The 21,832-nt window shown below is 51.2% G+C and overlaps 1 protein-coding gene across 9 annotated transcripts in view; it reads left to right on the top strand.

Moving 5' to 3' along the window:
• The window catches only part of PAX2 (paired box 2), a gene marked incomplete at both ends in the record, with an annotated part of 79,267 nt that overhangs the window by 22,135 nt on the left and 35,300 nt on the right, over nucleotides 1-21,832 (top strand). For 6 of the 9 annotated variants that reach the window (XM_081104957.1, XM_081104958.1, XM_081104959.1 and 3 more), the window contains 2 exons: nucleotides 8,880-8,965; nucleotides 10,720-10,839. In XM_081104957.1, coding sequence (XP_080961083.1) covers nucleotides 8,880-8,965; nucleotides 10,720-10,839 — 206 coding nt within the window. Of the gene's footprint in view, nucleotides 1-8,879; nucleotides 8,966-10,719; nucleotides 10,840-16,790; nucleotides 16,860-21,832 lie in introns of all 9 variants that reach the window. The other 3 variants (XM_081104956.1, XM_081104952.1, XM_081104953.1) reach the window with 1 other exon arrangement.

Consider the following 21,832-nt stretch of genomic DNA (forward strand, 5'->3'; position numbering starts at 1 on the left):
CTCACTGCCTGGTACATAATAAACATGTATTCGCTCACTATATCCCTTAATATTATATTATTGTTACTATTAATAGTCACACTTATTTGTTACTAAACAAATAATCTTTAAATATTCACATTATTCCAGGCACTGCTGCTACATGATAGAAATACAATGGTGAGAAATCTAAGCCTGACATCTGCCCCTACAGAGCTCACAATCTAGAGGAGGGTTCAATGTGAATTGAGTAAGCAAGAAAACAAGGTTTCAGCTCTATACTCGACCCTGAGTGGAAGAGGGGAACAGAAGTAGATTAGAACGCCAGATTAGGGGAGATTTTGAAGGCAAGGCTGAGGAATTTTGAGTTTATCCTGTAGCTAATAGGAAGCGGTTAGAGGGGTTAGCCACATCACATTCTTGTAGGTGGACAGAGAGAAACCATGCATTGTTTTTGAATGCTGGCGTTAACCAGGTGAGAGGGGGTGGGGCTGGAGGCAGGGAGGCCAGGCAGCCTCTGGGAGATTGCTGCTGCTAAAAGGCACTTCCTCCAGGCTTCCTTCTGCTTGGGAGGGAGGAGGCATGCCAGTGGAAGGACAGGGAGGAATTAGTCCCAGCAGTGAGTCTACAGGAGCACCCTTCATCATATCAGGCAGTCTTCTAGCCTCTGGAGCCTCCCAGGGCCAGCAGGAATGTGTGTGATAGGCAGCAGGCAACCCCTAGCCCTCGCCTGGAAGCCCTCGCAGATGAGGGCATGGCCAGTGACGAGAGGAGCTAGTCTGGTCACGGCTCTGGGCTTGGCATGCACTGCAGACCGGTTTCCAAATGGTTAGTTAAACACATTGCCCCTTAATTTTTAAACCTATGCCTATCTTGAAGTTAAATCAATCCATATGCTTACCATTCATCATCTAAACCATCCCTATGGCCCCCTTGGGCCAGCCCCATGGCCCATCTAGCCCAGTAAATTGTATCTGGCCTGGGCTCCCGGGGACACGTGGTGGAAGGATTATCGCCCTCAGTGCCAGTCTTAGAAGGCGACGTTGATGCAGAAAATATGCCCAGTACCTAAAGAATTCACTGGGAATCTCTCATCCTGGAATGTACCAAAAACTATTTTGAAATTATTTTTATTTCTAACCTGTAGTTTAGTTCCCACAGAGGAACTGAGAGCTTCTTGAATTTTGGCTACTGTGTCATTTGGAGTCAGGATTAGCAGATGGGGAGGAATGTCCATTGCTGGAGTATGAGTAAGGACCCGAAGTATTCTTAACTCACTGAGCCTTTCTCCCTGCTCTCTCAGGGCTTCCCTGCTAACCACCAGGACGGTTTCCTCACCCCTTGACGGAAGGTCGTCTTCTCAAATATTAGAGAGCTTAAGAATAAGTTGGAGAATTTGCTTAAATACAGATTCCTGGGCCTGACCACCATCAGAAACTCTAATCAGGTCTGACGTTACCCAGGATTTGCATTTAGCACACACCCCAGGGAGAGCTAATGCAGGCAGTTCAAGGACAGTAGTTTGAGGAAACCCTTCTGCAAGCTTATAGTTGGGCTCTCATTTCTTGGAGCTCAGTTTTGACTTCTGAGAAGCAACAAGAGGCAGAAGCTCTTGGTACATCTCGGGGGAACCCTGCTAACCTTGGAACCTGTGTATTCCAGTTACATCCTCCTACAGGCAGGATAGAAGGTTCTGCCCATAGCTTCCCCCCATCAGTAACCATTCTCACGCACACAACCCTGCCTGACATATGGTCAGTTGTCCAAGCTGAAACCCACAGGGCATGGGAGTGGGTGCGGGCAGACAACTCTAAACTCTGCACAAATTGCAAAGCGGAAGCCTCAGAAAACAGTTTATGTGCAGCACTTCGGGGCTGCCAGTGGGGTGGGCAGGATGGATGCTATTTCCTCTGTGGGGTGGAGGTAGTAAATTTCACCTTTTCAGTTCCTGGGATGTACAGAGGGGAGATTCCAGTTCCTTAGACTTCTCAGGAGTAGGGAGAGGTAGGAACCGTTTTTGGGAGAGGTGAAATTTTCCTCGATGATCTATGATACCTCACCTGAGGTTCTGCCGTGAAAACTCTCCAGCTATCTGCGTTGCTCTGACTTGCCTTGGGGCTGAGCCAGGGACAAATGCCTGATGTTGGCAGCTCTCAAAAGGCCTGAGTTGAAACAATTACCGGCATTCATTGGGCAAAATATCCTTTGCTGAAGCAAATATTGTTTTGTCCTCCAGAATGATCCAGCCTATAAGAATACCTATGAAGTCACTGGGAGGGGCCCCTCCTACCACTCCTCGGGCCCAGTGTGCAGTGGGGCCAGCTAGTCTGAACCATTCTCTACACTGGAGTTCCTTTCATTTACCAAACCAGGGTGGATTTTCCTCCTGCCAGGGCAACATTTTCTGCAAAAACTAAAGTGAGTGAGCTATCTACCCCAGGACAATTTAAAGTGACTTACACTTGCATATGACACAAGAATGAAGATACTTGACATCTTGCTCCAAAGACCCTTTGAGCAATCCAGCGATAGGACCAAGCCTGGGGCTAGCCTGCCGTTCCACTTGGAAGTGATTCCAAAGTAGAGAAGGCAGTCTGTCCCAGGCAGCTGGACAGAATTTCATGGGGACATGCTCGGAGGTCCTGTGTATATCACATTGTCAGCAGCTGGTGAGCAGGTGTTATTACTCCCATTCTATAGAGGGGGATGCTGAAGCTCAGGGAGCTCCTTACCTTTGTTTCGCAGAACACAACAAAACAAGAGGACCAGAATGTAGGAGCTTGGATTTGGGACTTTTGGGTACCTGTCTCCTGGAGGCAGTATGCTTGGCGGGTCAGGGTATGGGCCCTGGATTAGTCTACCTGAATTCAAACCTCGGATTTGCCGTTTATTAAACGGTTGATCTTGGCCAAGTAATAATATGTCTGATCTGTAAAATGGTTTGTTGTGAAGATTAAGCGAACCATGTGTTTGAAGCACTTAGACCATGGCCCGGCACCTGGTGAATATTTAGGGCAATTGTTTTTATTACTGGTACCTCCACTAAGGAAGCAAGCACACTGCTCTTGGAAATCCCGGCCGGCCTAGTCCTGGAAATACTGCCACCTAACTCCCTCCAAGGTGAGCTGAGGTCACTTCAATGCTAATAGGTCCTCTTCTTGTCCCCACCTCAGGGAGTTTTTGCACACCATTTATTATCATATAATATAATGCAATATAATATCATACATAACATAACATAATATGATGGGTAGGTTAACTTGGAAACCCTGAGGCGGACCGTGGATGGATGGATAGATGAATAGATACATTTGTACTAAGTATACATACATTATATCATTCTATTGATTTGTAAAAAGTTCCCGGTCTGCCTGGCTGTAATGAGATTTTTGAACTTTGCGTGGCGATCAATGAGAGGAATATTATTGGCCTGGAGAATTGATATACCTGCTCTCAGTGGCTTGTTCTGCTCCCAGGCTGCCCCGGCCCCCCAGGTGTACGATTCCAGCAGACACTTAACCTTTTTTACAGTGTCATCGGGCTAAAAGGAATCTAATAGTGACACAGGACTTGTGCTCAGCACTCTGCCACTATTGCTTTCCTGTCACAAATAATTTATAGCCTTCTATTTCCATCCCTGAGTCTGCACCCCAGCCCTGCCTCCCACTTTCCCCCAGCTCCCAGAAATCAATAAACTCACACAGCCACACTGGGACTTCAGGGTGCAAGGAGACAGACAGACAGACAGACAGACAAAGAAGAGAGACAGAGAGAAGGGCAGGGAAGAGTGAAACACAGAAGAAAGGATGAGAGAAGGAGGAAGAAGAGGGTGTAGAGCCGGAGGAGGACTGAGAATGTCCCCACTGCTTTCCTAAACTGTTGAGGGCTTCGGTGTTTCTTCATGAGTTTAACAAACTATTACTATGCAGCTGGTTACATGCTTTCGTTCTAACTCACAGAGCCACTAGACTGGTTCCCTCTCCTCTTGGTGGGAGCTGAAGGCTTCCTGAGAATTTACCCAAGACGGAGTGATTCCACCTGCCTTGTCATCCTTTAAAGCTCAACCTGGTATCTCTTGGGTCCGGAAGAAGCTGCTGCTCATAGTGTCTACAGATCCACCCCCAGGCAGGGGTCCCCAGTCTGTCTTCTCTGATGCAGCCTCTTTTGGGGTCAGGCTGTGACACCTGCTGCTGCGGTTTCCTGTCTTCTCAGTGTCTCTGTAGCGGCTGCATTGACCAGACAGGGGCTTGTTGGGCTGGGAGGCCTCCTGCCTGCACCTGGCTCAGCCGCTAAATAGAAAACAGCCAGGCCTAGGGGTCGCCCATGGGAATACTACTCCTCTTCGTTGTTGTTATAGCTAGCACTTGTTGAGCCAAGCATCATACTAATTGTTTTACATGAGTTACCATCTTTAATCCTCACTGTAGTCCTAGGAAGTAAGTAGCAGTAGTATTTTATTATACAGGTGAGGGGATAAGAAACTGCAAGGGTTTCAAAGGCAGTAAGTAACAAGAGCTGGGACCCAGACTGAGCTTTCTCCCTTTGCTCTAGTCATACTCCTGTGAGTGTGGGAGACGCTGATTGCCTGAAGTCCCCACGCTGGGCCCCGACAGAGCCCTGGAGGTCCCAGGAAAGTTAGAGGAGAAAGAACATCCCTGTGGAAAAAAGCATGCTGGAAAAAGAGGCGGGGAGCAGGCACCCTGACAGGGCAGTCTTTCCGGATACAGGAAATAGCATCTCCCAGCCCCCAGCTCTAGCGATGTGCTCTCCAGGGCTCCCGACTGCACCCTCCAAAGACCCATATGCCGAACTTACTTGACTTTCCAGGCCAAACCTGCCTGGGACCCTGGAGGCCATAGAGGTATCTGACTGTAGGGCCAAGAATGGAAAAGAATTGGAGGAAGGGGAGGAGGAACTGGGGGAAATAGTATCAAGCAGTCACCCAAGACAACTGCTTTTCTCCATCCTTTTAGCCCCTCGTGATATTCCTGTGAGTTGTTGGGTTGTGTATGAGATGCAGGAGGGCAATGGCTGGCCATCAGGTTTCCACAATCCCATTTCTTAAATTCCCCGTGATCAGCTCTCGATCTTGCAAATACCCACAGCCCAGAGGGCACAGGTGGACACCAAGAGTATTAGTGAGTAACTCACAGCAGGCAACCTGCCCAGCTCCTCTTCTAGGCTCACCGAGCCACTGTCAGGGAGTTGTGCTTTTCCATCACTTGCTGCCTCAGCTAAGTCTGCACCTGTGCCCCAGGGGTCAGAGGCACTGGGTAACAAAGACAGAAACTCCACAAGGCCAGCGGTTACCTGTCTCATCCAGCCCCAGCTCTGAGGCTTCCTTAGTCCAGAGCCACCCACAGGTCAGTGAGATCCCAGAAGCTGTTGCTGCAATGAATTAGAAGCAGCTGCTCTGACCTGCTCCACCTCCTTTTAGGCCAGTGGTTCTCAACCTTGGCTACACATTAGAATCACCTGGGAATCTTTTTAAAATCCTGATTTCTGGGCCTCATCCTCTGGAAATTCTGTTTCTTTGTTACTAATGTTGTGGCCTCACCCCATAATAAAGAAACAGAATTTCCAGAGGATGAGGCCCAGAAATCAGGATTTTAAAAAGATTCCCAGGTGATTCTAATGTGCAGCCAAGGTTGAGAACCACTGCTCTAGGCCTTTCGTGTAGACCAGTCTACACCACCCTTAGCTATTCCAGTCTTTCCCATTGTGATTATGCTCCAAACACTCCCCCCACCCCAACTCTTGGGAGATGACCTTGCCTTCTTGCTCTAAGAGAAAAAGCTCCTTTTCAAAGCATTTGGCTCCCTCAAAACATGCCATCTCTCCCTAATTCCTCCCCTATGTTCTCCATTCCATTCTCTTGTTGTTTTGCCTTGCTTTCACCAGCATTCACAATCCCTTAGCCAACCAATAGCTCTCTCTTCACAGGTTTTTCCTCCTCAGCCTAAAGACTTATTATCCATGTCGCCACTACCTTCAAAAGCCTTCCCTGCACTCAGTTCCCCGCCCCTGGCTTCCACACTCTTCTCTCCTTTCCTCCTATGCACTTCCTAGCCTCTTTTTGTCTGGCTCCTTCTTTGTTTATATTGCTCCCCCCAGGGTCACTAGCAGTCACTAAAATCCCCAAATCTATGCCCCTTCTTCTTCCCAATTCCCTCCAATCCTCTTGTCGCTGTTGACACTGTGAGTTATGTTCTCCTTATGGAAACTTTCTTTTCCGTTGAGTTGGGTGAAAGTGCGGATCCTGGTTCTGCCCTTTCCTGTGTGGCCAGTTCCTACCCCTTGGCAAGGTCAGGTTCCTTTTCCGAGTCTCTGAAAGTGGCGTCCACTCCTCAGGCCTCTTGAACCTCTCAACACTCCTCGCCTTGACAACCTTCTAAATAAGTGGTTCTCAACCTGTGGGTCACGACCCCCTTGGCGGTCGAACGACCCTTTCACAGGGGTCGCCTAAGACCATCCTGCATATCAGGTATTTACATGACGATTCATAACAGTAGCAACATTACAGTTATGAATTAGCAACGAAAGTAATTTTATGGTTGGGTCACAACACAAGGAACTGTATTTAAAGGGCCAGAAGGTTGAGAACCACTGTTCTAAATCCATATCTGCTATGCCAGCTGGGTGTGGGCGTGTCCACCTGGGCATTCCTCCCCGACCTGATGCTGCATGTCTAGGACCAACATCCCCACATGCATCCCTCTTTCTGACAGTGGTACAAACCAACAGCTTTTCAGTTACCAGACTTGGGTCTTTAGAGCTATGGTAGACTCCAGTTAATTGCCAAATCCTGGCCATTTTGCCTTCACCAATATCTTGCAAATTCTCTCCTTTTTTTTCCCTGAGAACAGCCCCTCATCGCCTCCTGCCTCCAAACTGCTTTACCAGAACCAGTTTGTATGTGCCCCCTCTAGTTTAGAAATCACTCGTGGGCCTGAGACCCTCTAAACCTGGTCCCCATATATTGGGGAAAGTGTGAGGAAAGCATTCACTTTTGAGACTGAATTCTCACTTTACCCTAATTGGCAGTGTAATCTCCGGTAAGCTTCTTAACCTCTGTCAGCTTTGGTTTCCAATCTGCAAAATGAGGGTAATAGTATGCACCGTGGAGGCTGTGAGAATTAACACTGGTGTATGTAAGTGGTATGAATTGCATATAAGATTGGCACATAATACATGCTCAGTAAGTGGGAGATCACAATTCTCACCACTTCCAAGTTTGCAGCCTTATTTCCTCTCCTCCCTTCCATACCTCCCCTGTTCTGGCTGACTGGTCTGGGCATGAGCCCCTGAAACATCAGGTTCATTTGGCTCCCATGCTTTGATTCTACTCCCCTCCAACACCTGATTATAATGTTTCACCCTCTGCTTCGTTGTTCATCTTAGAATCATGTTTTTTAATGGAGAAAGAGACCTTAGAGATCCCGTAGTCCAAGCATGTCAAACTCGCAGCCAGCGGGCTGCATGCTTCAATATGTATGAGGCATGCGGACTGCTGGCCACGAGTTTGACATGCTTGCTGTAGTCTAAGCTTGTTAGGCTAACAACAAAAAAGAACCTGAAGCCTAGAGAAGTAGAATGATGAGCCCAAAGCTCTGTAGCCAAAAAATGGCAGAGTCAGAAGCCTGGTAGCCTGGTAGCTCTGTAGCCCGGTGCCCTGTGCACCATCCCCCGTGCCTCTGGTTCCTCTGTGTATCTCTATGTTTAGCCCTACTCTGCTTTGAAGCGCTACATAAAGTTTCACCTCCTCAGTGACTTCTCTCCCGATTACCCTGCCCGCAAGGGGGATGATGCCTTTTGGCACTTACACTTGGCCCCCTTGGAGTTACTTAGCTTTCTCTGAGTGTGTGTCTTCCTTCCCTAACTTTATATCCAGCACTTTCAGGCAAGGGCCTCATTTCTGTTGTCTGGCAGCGCTCGGTAAAAGCTGGTTAGAGAGGAGTGCACTCGTGGCTTACGACTTACCTGCTGGTTGAAGTGAACTTGGATCACACACGTTTCTGCAGGGAGGAGCAACACTGTTGGAAAAATTGCTTCCAAGGGCACCTAAGTTGACCAGTGAGTGGAAGGGCGCGTTCCTCAGTCCTGGCCCCAGCGTGGGCCTTCTGTATCACATAGCCCTTGGTCCTTCGATCACTGACTAGCCAGCTCATCCCCGGTCCTGGGATGTTTGACTCACCCCAGAGTGCACAGTGGGGTGGGGGTGGGGGTCGGGGGTGGGCACCAGGCTTTTCAGCTAGCCTAGTAAAGGAGCTCTGATCCAAGTAGGACCTCAGAAAAGGAGGCCATCAGGCCAGCGAGCTGGACAGGGACAGAGCAGTATGTGAGAAGTTGTCCAGGGCCTGACATCTGGCAGAGGGACCGTGCTCTGTGTTGGAATCTTGGGGACAAAAGGGTCACCTGTAATGCAGCCCTTTCCTGGTTACTTCTCCTTGGCTCAGTAAAGGGAAATTTCGCCCCCTCCCTCAACTCTGGAGTTGTGTGGTACAGTCCCAATAGGAAAGCCAGCTCCAAAATGATCTTCAGATCTAGGGAGTCCCGCGCCCAGGAAGAGATTTGCATGTGATTAGGAAAGGGGAAGGGGGGAGTCCCCACCCCCACCAAGGGGAAGGGTGCTGTGCTCTACTCACTCTGCTGCCCCAATACCTGCTACCAAAAATCAAGCTGCAATTCTGGTGATGCACACACGGCAGGACAGAGGCAGACGGCCTCCACCCACAGAGCAAACAGGAAGGAAAGCATGCCTTGCAGCAGTCAGTGAGGGCAGGGGTGCAGGGGGCAGATGAGTGAGGAAGGAGCTGAGGGCTGGTCTCTGCAGGTCTGGGCTAGAGTTGCTGGGAAAGGAGAGGCATGTGGTGTGTGATGCTGTTGTGATGCTGTTGCAGGATCATCCGGACCAAAGTTCAGCAGCCTTTTCACCCAACACCGGATGGGGCTGGGACTGGAGTGACTGCGCCTGGCCACACCATTGGTAAGAGGGCTCAGGCTCAGGGTAGGGGTAGTGGCGGGGGTAGGGGGGTTGGGGAAGCAGGACCCCACCTGAGAGAGCTGGATATGCAGCTATGCCCAGAACTACTTTTTTCCAATTTGCGCTCTCTATGAGCTCCTAGAGCAGCCGTGGGCAAACTACGGCCCGTGGGCCGGATCCGGCCCGTTTGAAATGAATAAAACTAAAAAAAAAAAAAAAAAAGACCGTACCCTTTTATGTAATGATGTTTACTTTGAATTTATATTAGTTCACACAAACACTCCATCCATGCTTTTGTTCCGGCCCTCCGGTCCAGTTTAAGAACCCATTGTGGCCCTCGAGTCAAAAAGTTTGCCCACCCCTGTCCTAGAGGCTCAAAGGTCTTCTTGAGAGAGACTAGCTCACTGGGATCCCTACCCCTCTCGCCATATCTATCTATCTCTTTCCTCCCCTTCCTCCCTATTAATATTTCCCCTTTAGGATAGCTTCTCCTCCCCTCCCTCCTTCTCCATCTTTTGTTTTTATCTGATCCTGTCTCCCTATTTGCCCCTCTTTTTTCATATCTACTATCTGACTCCATTTTCGTTCTGTTTTTAATTTCTAAAATTATCATTCTCTTCTCTTCCCTTCTCTCCTCTTCCCCCCTCTTTCTCTTTCTCCTTCTCTTTTCTCATCTCTGTATGTGAGGCTCTGGGTTTGTTCCTCTGTCTCTCTCCCTCCCTCTTCATAGCCTATCTCTTTTGATCTCTGTCTCTCTGTTATCTACTTGGTAACTCTTTGCCTCTCTCCAACCTCCTTATTTACGGATCCTTGCTCATGGCCCTCCAGAGACGTGACCTAGGCCATACCAAAACACCTGCTAACATTCCTACCCCCCCCCCCCCCAATCATACAGTCTTCCCTTTGGCCCAAGGGTGCTTGGCACCAGGTATTAAGGAGCTGGGATGTGATCAAACTTTTCCTGCTGCCCCTCTTGGCAGCTGTCCCCTGCTCTCTTGACTAGCAGGAAGTAGAATGGCAGGTCCCAGCCCTCCTGGAGTTGGCAGGATCTGTTGTTTACTAGGCCTGTATTACAGCGTGTGCTAGGAAGGAGGGCTGGGCTGGGCTGTACCTGAGTAGATCATTACGGAGTGAATGTGTTCACTAGTCTGTGCCCAGAGTGGGGAATGAGGAACTTCTCAAGTGATTTCAAGACCAGAAGCAACTGAGAGAGAAGAGCTATGCACTCCTGGAGAATATCAGGACCATTCTTGTGTCTCCTAGGGATTCAGAGACAGATCTTAGAAAGCCACAGAGTCTAAATCAGGATTGGTAAAGACTCAGCCCAGGAGACTGAGAGGCAGCGAGATGCAGTTTGTTTAGAAGGGCTTTCCTGGCCCCAGGGATTGGACTAGCTGTGCAAGGAGGCCTCCTAGGAGCTGTGCTCACTCCAAGACTGCTGAGTCACTTTTTAGGTTGAGTCAGCTTTAGGTTTCCATTCATCTTCAGGGGAGTGAGTTCAGGGCACCAGTGACCTCTGTAGGTCTGCAGAGAAGGCTTAGGGTTGACTGGCCACCACCCAGTCCAGGGCTGGACAGAAGTGAATAGCCTGCTCTGTATGTAGCTATGCCTTCTCTCTTAAACCTCAGAGAAAGAAGGGGAATATGGGCTCCGCATCCCTCCTTATTTCCTCTGCTTCTCTCTGCCCCCAGCCTTGGGGCTTTGGCCTGCGATCACCACTGCTTTCCTGATGGCATTTCCTCCTTATTCTCATCCAGTTCCCAGTACGGCCTCCCCTCCTGTTTCCAGCGCCTCCAATGATCCAGTGGGATCCTACTCCATCAACGGGATCCTGGGGATCCCTCGCTCCAATGGCGAGAAGAGGAAACGTGATGAAGGTAGGGAGGAGGGAAGAGGCTTGGCTTCCCTATGCATGCTTTGTCCTTGGACTCAGAGCTCCGGTTTCGGCCCAGCCTCGCAGCTGCTCTGCTATGAGATCAGTTTTAGTGGCAAAGCCCAGGTCCCCCCACTGCCCTGCTGGCTCCTGGAGAGAGGGAGGCAGGCTGCTGGTGGGGCCATCAGCTTCACCATCTGCTCAGCAGCCTTGACTGCTCACCTTCCTCTGGGACTCACCCCCAATATCTCCGTGGGATTCCAGGAAGAGAAGCATGAACCATGGATTTTGGGAAGATTTTGGAGGCGGGGGGGCATCTGGTCTCTGACCTGAGGATAAAAGGCCAATATGCCTTGTCCTCACCTGATCCCAACCCATCAGGAGCGAGGGGAGTGGTGTCACATACAGCTGATCCTGCTGTCCTTTCTCTGTGACACATGGACACTGGCCCCATTAAAACCAGCCAGGGAGCTGGACATGGGTTCCTCTCTGTGCTCCCCCATGGGAGGAGACACCGGTCCGGCTCCTCTCTGGCCTGCCCTCATTCCCTGTAATACCTCATGGTGCAGCCAGCTGTTAAGCATGGAGGTAGAGAGGGAAATAAAGAGGAACAGGAGAGGGGAAAGGAGTAAGAGGAGAGAGTGGTGGCCATGAGCTTGGGAGAAGGTGTTGTTCATATGGGTGACATTAGAGGCCCCTTGGTGACCGTCTGGTTCTCTTATGATGCATGGCCAGGGTGCAGGGCTGGCAGGCCCTGGCAAACAGAGACACCAGTGCCTGGAACCTGCTTCTAGCCCCAATCTCATGGTCTCTGCTGGAGAGGCAGTAGCCTTCTGCTTTCGGGAGAGTGTATGATTTTAAGGGTATGATTTTAAGGATACCATGAAATAGACAGAATCCTCTAGAGATGAGCACAAAGGGGGTGGCCATATATCCCATTAGTCCAGATGGTCCCAATTTATACCTTTTGTCTCTGCATCTTGGCCAGTCAGCATCTCCTTGTTCTTTCAAAAATGTTCTGTTTAGACAATAAGTCATATAGTCATCCTAAGCCTAGATGAGCCCTTGAACTGGGCAGCTTTAGAAGGTAAGGAACAGAGAAAAGGGACAACACTGGGATTCCCTGGGCCCCAGGAAAAGATATGAGAGCCCTGGCCTCCAGGAGAAGGGGCAGAGTGTAGGAGAGGCCTGGGTCTGGCAAGACAGTGACGACCTGTGCTGGCCTCCTTCCAGAAGCCCTAATGGCCTCGTTTCACAGGGAAACAGCTTGTCTGGCTCTATTTCTCCTTCTTCCCAAATATCCAAACCCATTTGGCTGCCACGGCCTTTGCTACTCACTGAATTTCATTGTGGTTGTTTTGGCTACAGCCCCTGATGGACAGGGGGCGGTGATGTGAAAGGCCCTTAGTTCCACTTCTCCCTGAGGGGTTCCCACATTCAGGCCTTAGCCAAGCTTCCTGATGCCCCGAGTATTTGGAAGATTCTGCCCCAAACCCTAAGGGGTTTCTCCTTTAACCACTGCCCTGCATTTTTTAGCGTGAGAGATGTTCAGGAAGCCAGGGTAGGCCACAGCCCCCCTCACCTCTCTCTCTCCCATTGTCCTGTGGTTGGACATGCTTTTTGCTTCCTGGGCTCCTATGGGCCATGAAAAGAGACCAGGGGTAGGGAGGCACTGGCATGAGGCTGTGGCCACCCCAGGTTGGGCCTGGTTGGCCCAGAACAGAGTGCTGTCCTTTCTGAGCAACTGGTCACGTTCATTGTTTCAAGTCAATTCAATTCAGTGAACCCCTCCTGTGCGTTAATCACAAGAAAGGCTTGGTGCTATAGGGTCCCAAAGCAGAACGAGATATGATTCTTGTCCTTAAGGAGCTTACCGTCTAGTGGGGCGTACAAAACATGTGAGCCCAGAGAGCGGAAAGGCCCATCAGATATCCGCGTTGTGGTGGAGGTCTGGGCTGCGGGCCGTTGGAGCTCAGAGTGGGGCGAGAACAAACCCCAGGGAGGGCTGCTCTGTGAGGAGGGCCCTGAGGAATGGGCGAGGGGCATGTTCAAAGACAATGGTGGTATGAAATTCTCTGCTGGACCCAGCCTTGTGACCAGAAGGTTCTGTGATGAGAAAGTGCAGGGGCACTTTGGCTGGAATGAAAGGGCGGAAGGGGAAGTCATGGGAAATCAGGCTAAGTAAATGGGTTAGGGTCGCAGATCAGGTCAAACCAGATCATATAAGGCGTTTGGACTTTTTCTGCAGGCAAGAGTAGCCGCCGAAAGTGTGTGAGCAGGAAGGGAAAGGGACAGGGCTGGGGTGGGGAGGATCACCCTCCAGCAGGGTGACAGTGGTGGCAGTGGGGAGACATCTCAGCAAGCAGTTGAACTCCTGCAGGTGAGGGACAGGAGGGTCTCCAAGTGTCCTGCTTACACACTCACTCCCTGGGCCTAGCGAGGTGGCAGGAAGGATCAGAGGCCCTACTGCTTTTGGGGGGATGTGGAAGGGTTCTGTTGCCCTGACTCTCCCTCCTATTGACCCACCACAGATCTGATAGAGCTGTCCTTTCCCTGGTAGAGCCTATAAGGGAGGCCCGTTCTCTGATCCCTTGTGCCCACACCACACACACTTGACCTATGGGACCCAGATGGGAAGAGAGGAAAAGAAAAGAGAGAGCAAGCACAGACCTTCCCCAGCCTGTACTCCCCCTCCCCCACTCTTGGTGCCTCTAAGCAGCCAGGCCCAGTTTGCATTAGTGAGCAGCTCAGATGATTAAGAAGAGGGGAGATAATTATGTGTCAAGATGATGTAGCCCAACTCTGCAGTCAGGCCAAGGTAGCACAGCAGCTGGCAGGCCAGTAGCAGGAGGCAGCCTCCAGCCTGGGCTGCACCGACACCCAGGTGTGTCCTTTAGCTCCTGGGCCAGCCCTGCAGGCAAAAGAGAAAACTGGCTTGAGGAACTGAGGGCATTGGGATGGGAACAGGTATGCGTGTCAAGGGACTGAGGGAGTGGACAGACAACATCTCCCTCCAGGAGAGCCCTGATGCCCTGCCAGGCTGGCCTGTTTTGTTTGTTTGTTTTGGCCCCTCTTACTGTGGTGTCTCCCTAGGAGTGTCCTACTCTGAGGGCAAGCTGTGAGCCTCTCTGTCCTTAAGGAAGCCACTCCCGCTCCTGCCTCTGGGTACAGCTCAGCCTATTCTTCAGCTCTAACAATGTCATGGTGTTGGGCATTAGCGAGGACAATCACTGCAGCGTGTGCTGGCGTTATTGGAGACAATCTCAGCAGTAGTTATTGGTGTTCACAGTGATAATACCCAGAGCATTATTGGCACTGGCACTTGGAATATGGACAGCGTTATTAGTATCTGCAGCAATCATATCTGTGGGGATATTAGTAAAGGGTCGATCAGCTGTGACTCTGGGGAAAAAGAAACTGACAGTGACTGTGAGTCTGCTTGAGACGCCTTCTCAGCCCTTGGCCTTTGCAAGAATCCCCAGACTTTCCTTTGAGAAATATGCTACCCCCCCCCAAACCCCAAGAGTCCAGGAGATCCCAGAATCAGACAGGTAGACAGGCTAGTGATAGATGGGTAAGGTATGTCACAAAGCCCCCAGAAGACTGTCTGGGGAGGTAAAACCCTGTTGTGGACCCGTAAAGGCTTTACCTCTTTTTGGCTACAATTATGGCAGAGTATATTAGGGTCCTTTGAAGGTTACTGCTTCCCTGAATGTGGCTTGTCTTGGCTTATGTGACTGGAGGATAGAGAGACTCTTACATTTTTTCAGGCTGAAGAACCAAAGGCCTTTGCCTTCCCCCAGTTGCTTTCAGCCACGGCCCAAAGTGTTGCTGTCCATTGGTGTTGCTGAAACAGAGCAATTGCATAACCTGTCCAACAATCCAAATGAAGTCATATGGTCTGAGTCTGTTAATCTGTGGGCGGGGAGGTGTGTTGGTCTCATCCTTTGACGTGTGGGATTGCAGGGGGCTGTGATTCTGCATTCCATTAATTAGGTGCACAATGAGTTGTGCAGTTGAGTGGTGCCAAACCGGTGCAGTTGTGCATTTGCAGGCAGGGCAGGTTGCACGGCTGCAAACAACCGAGTCCTGTCACTGCCTTTATAGCTCCCTCCTGCTTTGGATGGAACCGTAACTGGAAGAAGCAGTTTATTTCCTTAGTTAGTTTCCCTCCTAGAGGTCCCCAAGTGTGTTGCTCAGGTTAGACTTGGAGCAAAGGAGGAAATGAAGCTGTGGAAACGAGCAGCACCTACCCCAGTGATGGAGAACCTATGACACGCGTGTCAGAGGTGACACGCGAACTCATTTTTTTTGGTTGATTTTTCTTTGTTAAATGGCATTTAAATATATAAAATAAATATCAAAAATATAAGTCTTTGTTTTACTATGGTTGCAAATATCAAAAAATTTCTATATGTGATACGGCACCAGAGTTACGTTAGGGTTTTTCTTTTCTTTTTTTCTTTTTTAAATATATTTTATTGAGTTTTTACAGAGAGGAAAGGAGAGAGATAGAGAGCCAGAAACATCGATGAGAGAGAAACATCGACCAGCTGCCTCCTGCACACTCCCCACTGGGGATGTGCCCGCAACCAAGGTACATGCCCTTGACCGGAATCGAACCTGGGACCTTTCAGTGTGCAGGCCGACACTCTATCCACTGAGCCAAACCGGTTTTGGCACGTTAGGGTTTTTCAAAATGCTTACACGCCGAGCTCAAAAGGTTCGCCATCACTGACCTACCCTGTCCAGGAGCCTTGGATTCAGGCAGGGGAAGGCTGCAGACCGCCCCCCCCCCCCCCCACGGCCAGGAAGGAGGATTTGGGATGGGGGCCAGCAGGCCGTCCCTGAAGGGCAGCATGAACGGGCAGTTGGAAAAGGTGTGAGCTCTGTCAAGCATAGCTGGGTTTGAACCCTAGTGCCTTGGTCATGTCACTTAACCTTCATCAGCTTCGTCTTCTCTATGAAGGGGAGACAGTAACAGCATTCACTTCACAGGGACTGTGGAAAGGACTTCACGAGGTCATGGATATAGAATGCCAAGCCAATCCATCTTGGAAGATGGGTCACTGTGTTTGGGGGGGGGGGGGGAGACGTAATTAATTGGCAGGTTTAAGTTTTGAGAGAAAATGAAGTCATGTCAGGAAGAAGCTTACTTGGGCAGAGCCTCCCTAGCCTTGGTGCGGCCCCTGTTAAGGAGGGGAGCTAGGGCAGTGCGGGAAGGATGTCAGCTCCCCGTGTGTGATGGGGGGACCTTGGTCTGTCTCTGCTTACTCATTGGCTCTGCAGTTACCTAGTTGGGTCACATGCCCTCTCTTAGCATCCAAAGACATTTCAGTTGTATGTAAATAAATATAGGACCCCGTTCTTTTCTACCAGGGAGGCACCCCTCCCCCTTCACTGCTGTGCATTTCCGCTCCCATGTGTAAGTTTACTTGTTTACTTTGCTTATGGACATATATGTAATTTTTTACATAATTTATGAAAGTGTGTGTGTGTGTTTTCCAGCATTCTGAGATCTTTGGGTGAAAGGGGATGTAGAACGCCAGGCATTGGGCAGGCATGCGGCCTTCTGGAGAGTGTATATATTTGAAGAGATGAGCAGATGTGAGCAGCTGCATGTCTGTGAGTGCTAGTGAACAGGGAGAACTCAAGCCAGGCCTGAGTGTGTTAGAGCCCGTGGCCTTGAGGCACAGGGCCCCACAGACATTACCCTGCATCTGTTGGCAAATGGGTGGGCCGTACTGAACCCGCCTCCAGGGGTGGCCTGGGACTCAAGGCAAGGGAGACAGGCTGGGAGCCCTTATGCCCTCGGGCTATATGGGAGTTGCCACTCAGCACCCTCATACCCTTCGAAGAAGAGCCTGGTCTCCCAATCTCAGGGTCTTGCCCCCCTCTTCTACCTGCCTGTCTTTCGGGATCTCTCAGTGTCTGTCTGTCTCTCATTTGCTCTAGTCGAGGTATACACTGATCCTGCCCACATTAGAGGAGGTGGAGGTTTGCATCTGGTCTGGACTTTAAGAGGTATGGGGGCCAGAGGGAACCTGGTGTGGGGGTCAGGGGAAATAGCTGGGGGTGGCGGTTAGAGACCAATAAGAGAGTGGGTTCCTAAGGGCCAGTGAGCAGAAAAGGAGGAGGTGGCTCAAGCGTCCGCTGGGAAACCAAGAGGCTAACAGAATCTCAGGGCCTGGATCACTTTTTCCACGGGCCACTGCTGGGTGTGGGGGCTGAGACCCCAGTGGCCGGGAGGATCAGGCAGTCAGTGGATGGGGGCACTTTTTCCAGCCCTTGGAAAAACAAAGAGCAGATCGGGTAGTAAAACAAAAGCAAAGGAGACCTGGAAGCACCTGACAGCCCTAATTCATCACGGCCCAAGTTTTTTCCTGTGTTCCCATTATATTTGTTTGTAAAAGTGGAAATCAATTTTGAAGGTAATTTTCTGGAAAGAATGGAAGGGAGGTGGGAGGGCCGGATAAGGCAGAGATGGTAAAAGGAAAAATTTAGGCCAGGCACAGCCCAGGGGCAGCTCTTGGCAAGGTGAAAGAAAATTGCATATTCAATCTCCATCCATGAATCTCCCTCACTGCTGCCCGCCTCCTGCTTGAAAACAATGAAGGCTTTTTTCCCAACGCTGGGCAGGGCCTCGGTATCAGCCTCACTTTAACTTCAGGGTCATTAATTCCCTGATTATTGAAGGAGAAGAGAGGGTTGTAGCATCGTCAATTCCAAAGGCACCCCCCATGTGATCAGGCCCTGGCTGGGGTGCGGTGGGCGACAGCCAGGGTGGGGTGAGGTATTGTTTCAGAAGAGCAAAAGGAGGGAGGAAGTGGGGAGCCAACTGGACTGGGGGGAAGGAAGCCAGGAGGAGGGTAAAGAAGGCAGTCATTACTGCATACCTCTGTTGTGTTGTTATTGCAAATTAAAAGTAGCATGTTCCACTCCACAGCTATCTTTGGGGAGGGAGGGGCACCGAGGGAGGTGGGGGATCTTATCATTGCTTCTTCAGCAGACCAGCCGTGGTGTCACCGTGTGAGGTGACATTTGAATTTACAATTCCGCTGAGAAAAGCCATTAATTCACAAATTAACATTTCTCCCTCTCCCTCTCTCTTTAACACTCTCTCCCTCTCTCACATGGATGTGCAAGCAATTGAAAAGACAAAGGAAATAGCCTTAAGGAAGAGACTTTACTGCTAGTCTGTCTGTGCTGAGATTGCTCCCCCTGCTTCCAGATAGATAAACCAATTACCTGAGCAGCTCTGCTCCTGGCCGCCCGCGATCGCGATCGCCTCCTTTTGTAGGCTGCCTCCCCGGCTGGATTACCCTCGGTGTATCTCATTAATGTAAACCAGGCGTGCCCTGGTCACCAGCCTCTCTTCCCCGCTCTCCTTCTGGAGGGGCAGCGGGAAGAGTGCTGGTGTCAGAAAAGGCAGGCAAGGAGGACCCCCTGGAAGAGGAGAGCCTGCCCCTGCCCCGCTGGCCCGCCCTGGGGCTTTGGGTGCAGCCTTCAGTCCTGGAGGAGGCCGATGGGGGAAGTCTGCAGGTCGGCACACCCTGGTCGGCTGGCACGGGCAGACATTTAGAGGCAGAAGCAGGAGCCAGAGCTGACTCTCTCAGGCCCACAGTGTCTGTCTTCTGTGGCCTTTCGGTCCAGCTGCGGGGGGCTGGTGGAAACAGAGAAGGATCTAAGCGTTCCTGCAAGGGAAGAGCTTTGGGAAGTTTCGCTGAGCACATACCATTTTCGGGGGCCAGGGTTCAGCCTGAAGGAGCTGGGAGGGGTGCCGAGGAGGGCCCAGAAGACACGGTGAAGTTGCACTATGTTGAGTAAACAAAATGAAGAACGAGGTCTCACTGATTCCTTAACCTAAACCCAGCACTTGGCACGGTTCCCTGTGTTCACCACCTAATCCACACACACACACACACACACCCATTTGATTGGTTTTAAAGAATCCCCACCCAGGAGTGTAAACCTGGGGTGGCGTGCCCTCAGAGCTCTGAAGTGAGCTCCCATGGTGGGCAAAGATCCACGGAGCCTCGTGCTGCTTCCACTGTCCTCTGGGCCCTGGCCAGGCCCTGTAAGAAAGCATTCTACTGGCAGGGGGAAGCCAAGCAGCGTTTGAGTTTCTCTAAGGACAGGTGCTCTGTGGGTTATTGCCAGACTGATATGATTCCACATGCGCTATACTACCGAGCACGGGCCACAGGCTGCCCCTCGTGAGGCAAGTCCTAGGAAAGCCCAGGAACCAAGTCCACAGGAAGGGAACCATCCGTCTAGACAAGCGCCTGAGTTTAACGGCGTTAACAAAGCTCACCCTGTATTCATTTCCCAACAAATATCCAAACCCTGGCTGATGTCCACTCTAGGCTCAGAAGGAGCTAAGGTTCAAAGGTCCGCATTCACTAAGACACCAAAAAAGTCCACTTATGAGAACATATTTGTTGTTATGATTATATCTTCCCAGTAAACTGGGAAATCAGGCCGTTCATGCCGAGGGGGGAATTTTTCTATCTTAGTTGGATCGAAATTTTTAGCCAAACCCTGGACAATGTTGGCCGTGAGCCCGTTGAACACTGACCATGTCATTATACAGAGGTGGGTGCAGGGCATGCCGATGTGTTATTAAGGCCTGCACCTTGGGGCCTGTGCACACATGGGCTGGCTTTCCTCTGTGGGGAAGGACTGGGGCTAGCCAGGGTGGTGTGGAGCTGACATGGGTGCATGAATTTGTACATAAATCCCTGAGTTTAAACCAGAGACTTCAGTCAAATCATTAACCACCTCAGGCTCCTAACCAGTTCCTGCTGTTGTAGATAAAGAATTATATTTCCTTGTTTGAGGAAGTATGTTGCGATTTCGCACCAAAGAGCTTTTTTTTTCTTTCATAAAATGCCAAAACGTTCAAATAGGTGGACCCCAGCCCCCAGGAGAGAATGTACAGATTAGCAGTAGAGGGGCCTGTGTGCACCCCTCCACCACTGACAGTTGGGGGGAGGGGGAGGGGTGTAGCACAGTATTACAATTTTCTCAGCAAAGGCATCTGTGTGTTTCTGGGCACGTGTTTGCACACCCTCCTTGTCAGACTGTCTTCAAACCCTAGTCTTCCACTTGGCAACTACCTTCCGCCCTGCAGGCAGCCCCGTTCTCCTTCCCCCACCCGGCAAGGGCACCAAGCGAGAAATGAGAAATCCGCTGCCTCAGCGCTGCCCTTCTCCCCCAGGCACGGGCTGTGGGCAGGAGGGAGGGGCCCGGCCCTGAGCCTGTCCCCCAGGCCCTGCTGCTAGTGGGCTGGCCTCCCTGAACACCTCCTCCTTTGCAGGCCAGTGGGCAGCTGAGAAGGGCAGGGGCATGGGGGACCCCTTGGAAAAAGGATTTGGAGAGAAGGTAGGCTGGATTTGGAGACCCAGGATTGCTGCCCAACAGAGGAATGGGTCCTAGCCACCTTCCCAACCGCTGTGGGCTGCACAAGGAGCCCCGGAGCCCAGGGAAGGACTCCCTCCTGCCTGCCTTCCCCAGGGCCATGGTGGCTGGAAGGCTTTCCCGGACCTTCCCCACCCTGCCCTGTGGGGGTGGAGAAGCCAGGAGGGTTGGGGGAGGGCTGGGAGATGATCACGAGCCTCAGAGCCGAGTTGCAGTGGAGCCAGTAATTCAAACCATCCTGACCCTTCGGTGAACCCGAACCTGCTGACCTTGACAGCACCAGACAAGGGAGGCCTCACAAACCTCAACCTGCGTGGAGGCCTCGCTTTCTCTTTCTCCCTCCTTGGAGCCGCGGGGCCCAGCCTCCAGGTGGCTCCTAATTTTGTCATCCCCTCAAAATGTCAGCATACCTCCCTCCCGAGGCGCGGCGCCTGCCCGCCTGCCTGCCTGCCTCAAAGTACCCTTTGTGCTCATCTCCACCGGACAAGTGTGTGGGCATCTCACAAGGGCCTCTCCAGGGCCAGGCCGGGGCCTTCTCCTGTAAACACAGCCTGTACACCTGTCCATGCTCCCGCCCCGGCTTCAGCTCTTTCAGGAGCACTAGCTATAAAGTGTGTGCGAGCGAGTGTGTGCATGTGTGTGTGCGAGCGTGTGTGTATGTGTGTGCGTGTGCACGTGCGTGCGTGTGGTCTGGGTGCACACAGGGGCTGGGATAAAATGTGATCAAGACAGAGGAGGGAAGAAAAGCCGGAGGAAAGCTGCCCCCAGGAACCTGCATTAAAGTAAATGTAGTTTATGAAGTTTATGCTTTCCTCCCAGGGAGAGCTGGATTCCGTCCAACAGCCTCCCAGAGCCTGGCAAGCAGCTCCTGAAGCAGAAAGTGCAGGCAGGAGCACGGGCAAGCCAGCAAGAGAGGGAGAGATGCACGGACACACGTGCACACACGCGCAGACACATTCTCCCCCCCACCCCCTCACTCCCTTCCTTCCCCCCTCCCTCTCTCTCTCACACTGGCTCATACAGATCTCCCTAGACCCCAGCAGACTTCAAAGAATGGATGGAAAGATGCAGACAGTGTGTTTGGTAGAAGGGACTTCAGGAGCTTCCCTTTCCTTCCCTCTTCCCTCCCCACCCCCAGCCCACCTCCATCTCCTTTGGCAGTGTAGCCAACCCAGACACGTGGGCAGAGTGGACACTTGGGTGGACCACTGGGGCAGCCGGCTGGTGGAAGCTGCTCTGGGTGAGGGGCAGTGTGGGTGGCCTTTGGGTGGTGAGTATGAGGTCGATGTAGTCAGAGAGATGAGAATATGGTCTGCCAGGAATCCGTCCCTTTTCTGATGCTGGGGAGCCGTGTTCCTCTGGCAGTTTGGTTTAGACCAAGTAGGTACCTTACAGCTACTGAAGACAGCTACTGGAGTCTCCTAAGGAGAAACAATGAGGGACAGTATTTTGTTCCAGAAATTCAAAGGAAATAAATTGTTGGGATATGGGAGCTCTGAGAGGAACCTGCAATATCTGCTTTCTAGACCAGCCGTGGGCAAACTACGGCCCGCGGGCCGGATCCGGCCCGTTTGAAA

Source organism: Myotis nattereri, assembly GCF_964212035.1.
Source record: "Myotis nattereri genome assembly, chromosome: 13".
Lineage (NCBI taxonomy): Eukaryota > Metazoa > Chordata > Mammalia > Chiroptera > Vespertilionidae > Myotis > Myotis nattereri.